We start from the raw sequence: 2,264 nt of genomic DNA, 5'->3' as shown, positions 1-2,264 counted from the left end.
ATATATACTAAAATGAACTACAACTTACTACTTGTACTATTATTCTTACTTCGCGTTTTTTCAATTATCGTGGGGTACATATCCCCCGTGATAAATGAGGGACTACTGTACTTTGATAGATCAACAGATCTTAATAAAGATCCACTGAAAGTGGAGTATTTTTCATTTCATGACAGATATGAATTAAATCTACTTTTTTTCACTCAAGCTGTCTCTCACAGGTGGAACAGGTCCTTTACAAACCTTGTAGCTGGGCCTGGATCCATGTGAATTGCACATAACTTTTGAAACAGAATTTATCCCGAAGACTAACTTGGAGTTTTCCTGTAAGAAAGAACTTGTTAGGATGTTGGGAACTGAGCTCCTTTCTAAAATCTATCAAAGTAAACAAAAACATGATCAGATGGTGAAATTCCCTGGTTTGCCTGGTTGTGGTTATTTTTTTATGTTGTTTATTTTTTGTGAAACATGATGCATGTTTTTTATAGTAAAAAAAAAAACCCTATACATCTGTTTTTATTTTCGGTGGTTGCTTTTAAGCCTCTGGCATTTCTCCCAGCTTCTAATGATAGCTCCCATGTTCAGGGACACATGGAGGCTCCTTCACCCCTGAACCAAAAGCTATAAGAAGCATAATGTGCGTTTTATTTTGTCCCTGCAGGTTCTGATCTCTGAGGCAATAGCTAAGATGATTGTGCATGATCTGCAGCCGGTGTCCATCGTGGAAAATCAAGGCTTCAGAGAGTTGCTTCAGCTTCTGGAGCCACGTTACACTCCTGAGCCACAGCACCACATTCAGGGCCAGCTCCTTCCAGCCTACGCTTACCAGGCCCAGCTGGCGACCCGTCAAGCCTTGGCATCAGCTCAGGTCCTCAGCCTCAGCCTGGATCTTTGGAACAGCTCATCTCAAACTACTTCAGGGTAAGGAGGTCAAACGTTAAACCACAAATCAGGAACTTCTTAAAGTTCCCTCACTCAAGAGTCCATGCCTCTCTTTTTCTTTCTAGGTACCTTGGTGTCACCTGCCATTATCTTGCATCTGATTGGCAGATTCGCTCAGCTCTGCTGGCGTGTCTCCCGCTGAGCGGCGGCTGCTCTGGCAGGCGCGTGCTTGCAGATTTTGATGAAGTTTGTCAATCTCACGGCGTGTCGGGGAGAGCATTTTGTGTCGTCGCCGACCCTTTCCCAGCAACGGCGACAGCAAGGTCATGCTGTCTTCCCGGTTTCCTGGTTCCACCTGTTCTTGTTAACGGGCAAAGTGGACACGACACAGAGATGGTGAACAACGAGAATGATGGGCAACAGATCAGGAATGGCCACGGTGCTGGTGGAGAGGAAGGAGACTGGGGGGAGTCATGGGAGCAGGGTTTAGGTGTTTCCCGGGTAAACTGTTTCTCACGCTCTCTGGAGCAGTGTGTTAGAGAGGGACTGTGCTCCTGCCCACAGATCTCTTCTACGCTGGCCAAGTCTTCGTGTTTCTATAACTACATTACCTCAGCTGTACCACCTGAGAAACTCAGCCAGGTCTTTGACGGGCTGACACCTGGAGCGTTGGGAAACATTCCTGATTCATCAAGAGACTGGGCCGCTCAGCTTAAGGCAAGTAATAATTTGAAAGTCATGTAATAACAACAGATTTATGTGTTTTGGGCAACATCAGGCATTTTAGAAAATATTCATTTTAATTTAGGAGTTCTTCTAAATGGCCAATAAAACACTTTTCAGTACACCTTACTGATAAAAGAAAATAAGCTAAAATTCAAGTCCAATTACAGTAGTCCCTCGTTTATCGCAGGGGATCCATACCCTGAAGACCAGCGATAAATGAAAAACCGCAAAGTAGGAATAATAGTACAAGTAGTAGTATTTATATACAGTATATATAAGTCCCTCGCTACTTTGCGGTTTGTGTTTGGCAGATTCACTCTCGTGGTTTTTCAAAATAACATTGGACATGACACACAGTTGGCTGATTGATGGATGAGCCTCACGATCGGCATGGAATTTTTATTTAAATTAAATTATTTAAAATTATTTAGCACCTGCTGTACATTTGTGTGGCCCACAGATGAAGAAAAAGCTTCCTGCTGCATCTCTGTTCAGCCGTGTGTAGCCCACACTGCAGGATAAGCTTCCTGCTGCAACTGATCAGCTGTTCTCCGTGTAGAGCGAAGAAGTGGGCGTGGCCAAAAGCCCTTGCAGGTGGCTGAGAGCAGAGGAAGCAGGGAGATGAAATCATGACATTATGTGCACTTTTAGAGCGT

General features: G+C 44.1%; 1 protein-coding gene across 1 annotated transcript in view; it reads left to right on the top strand.

The window, feature by feature from the left end:
• si:dkey-109j17.5 (zinc finger BED domain-containing protein 4) overlaps positions 1-2,264 on the top strand; it is an 8,622-nt gene that overhangs the window by 3,177 nt on the left and 3,181 nt on the right. The window contains exons 3-4 of the mRNA XM_037684136.1: positions 662-921; positions 1,008-1,599. Coding sequence (XP_037540064.1) covers positions 662-921; positions 1,008-1,599 — 852 coding nt within the window. The remainder of the gene's footprint in view (positions 1-661; positions 922-1,007; positions 1,600-2,264) is intronic.

This window comes from Nematolebias whitei, chromosome 11, assembly GCF_014905685.2.
Source record: "Nematolebias whitei isolate Nwh7 chromosome 11, NemWhi1, whole genome shotgun sequence".
In the NCBI taxonomy this organism is placed as follows: Eukaryota; Metazoa; Chordata; class Actinopteri; order Cyprinodontiformes; family Rivulidae; genus Nematolebias; species Nematolebias whitei.
The sequence above is the reverse complement of the archived record's forward strand: the minus strand, read 5'-3'. Positions and strand labels throughout refer to the sequence as shown.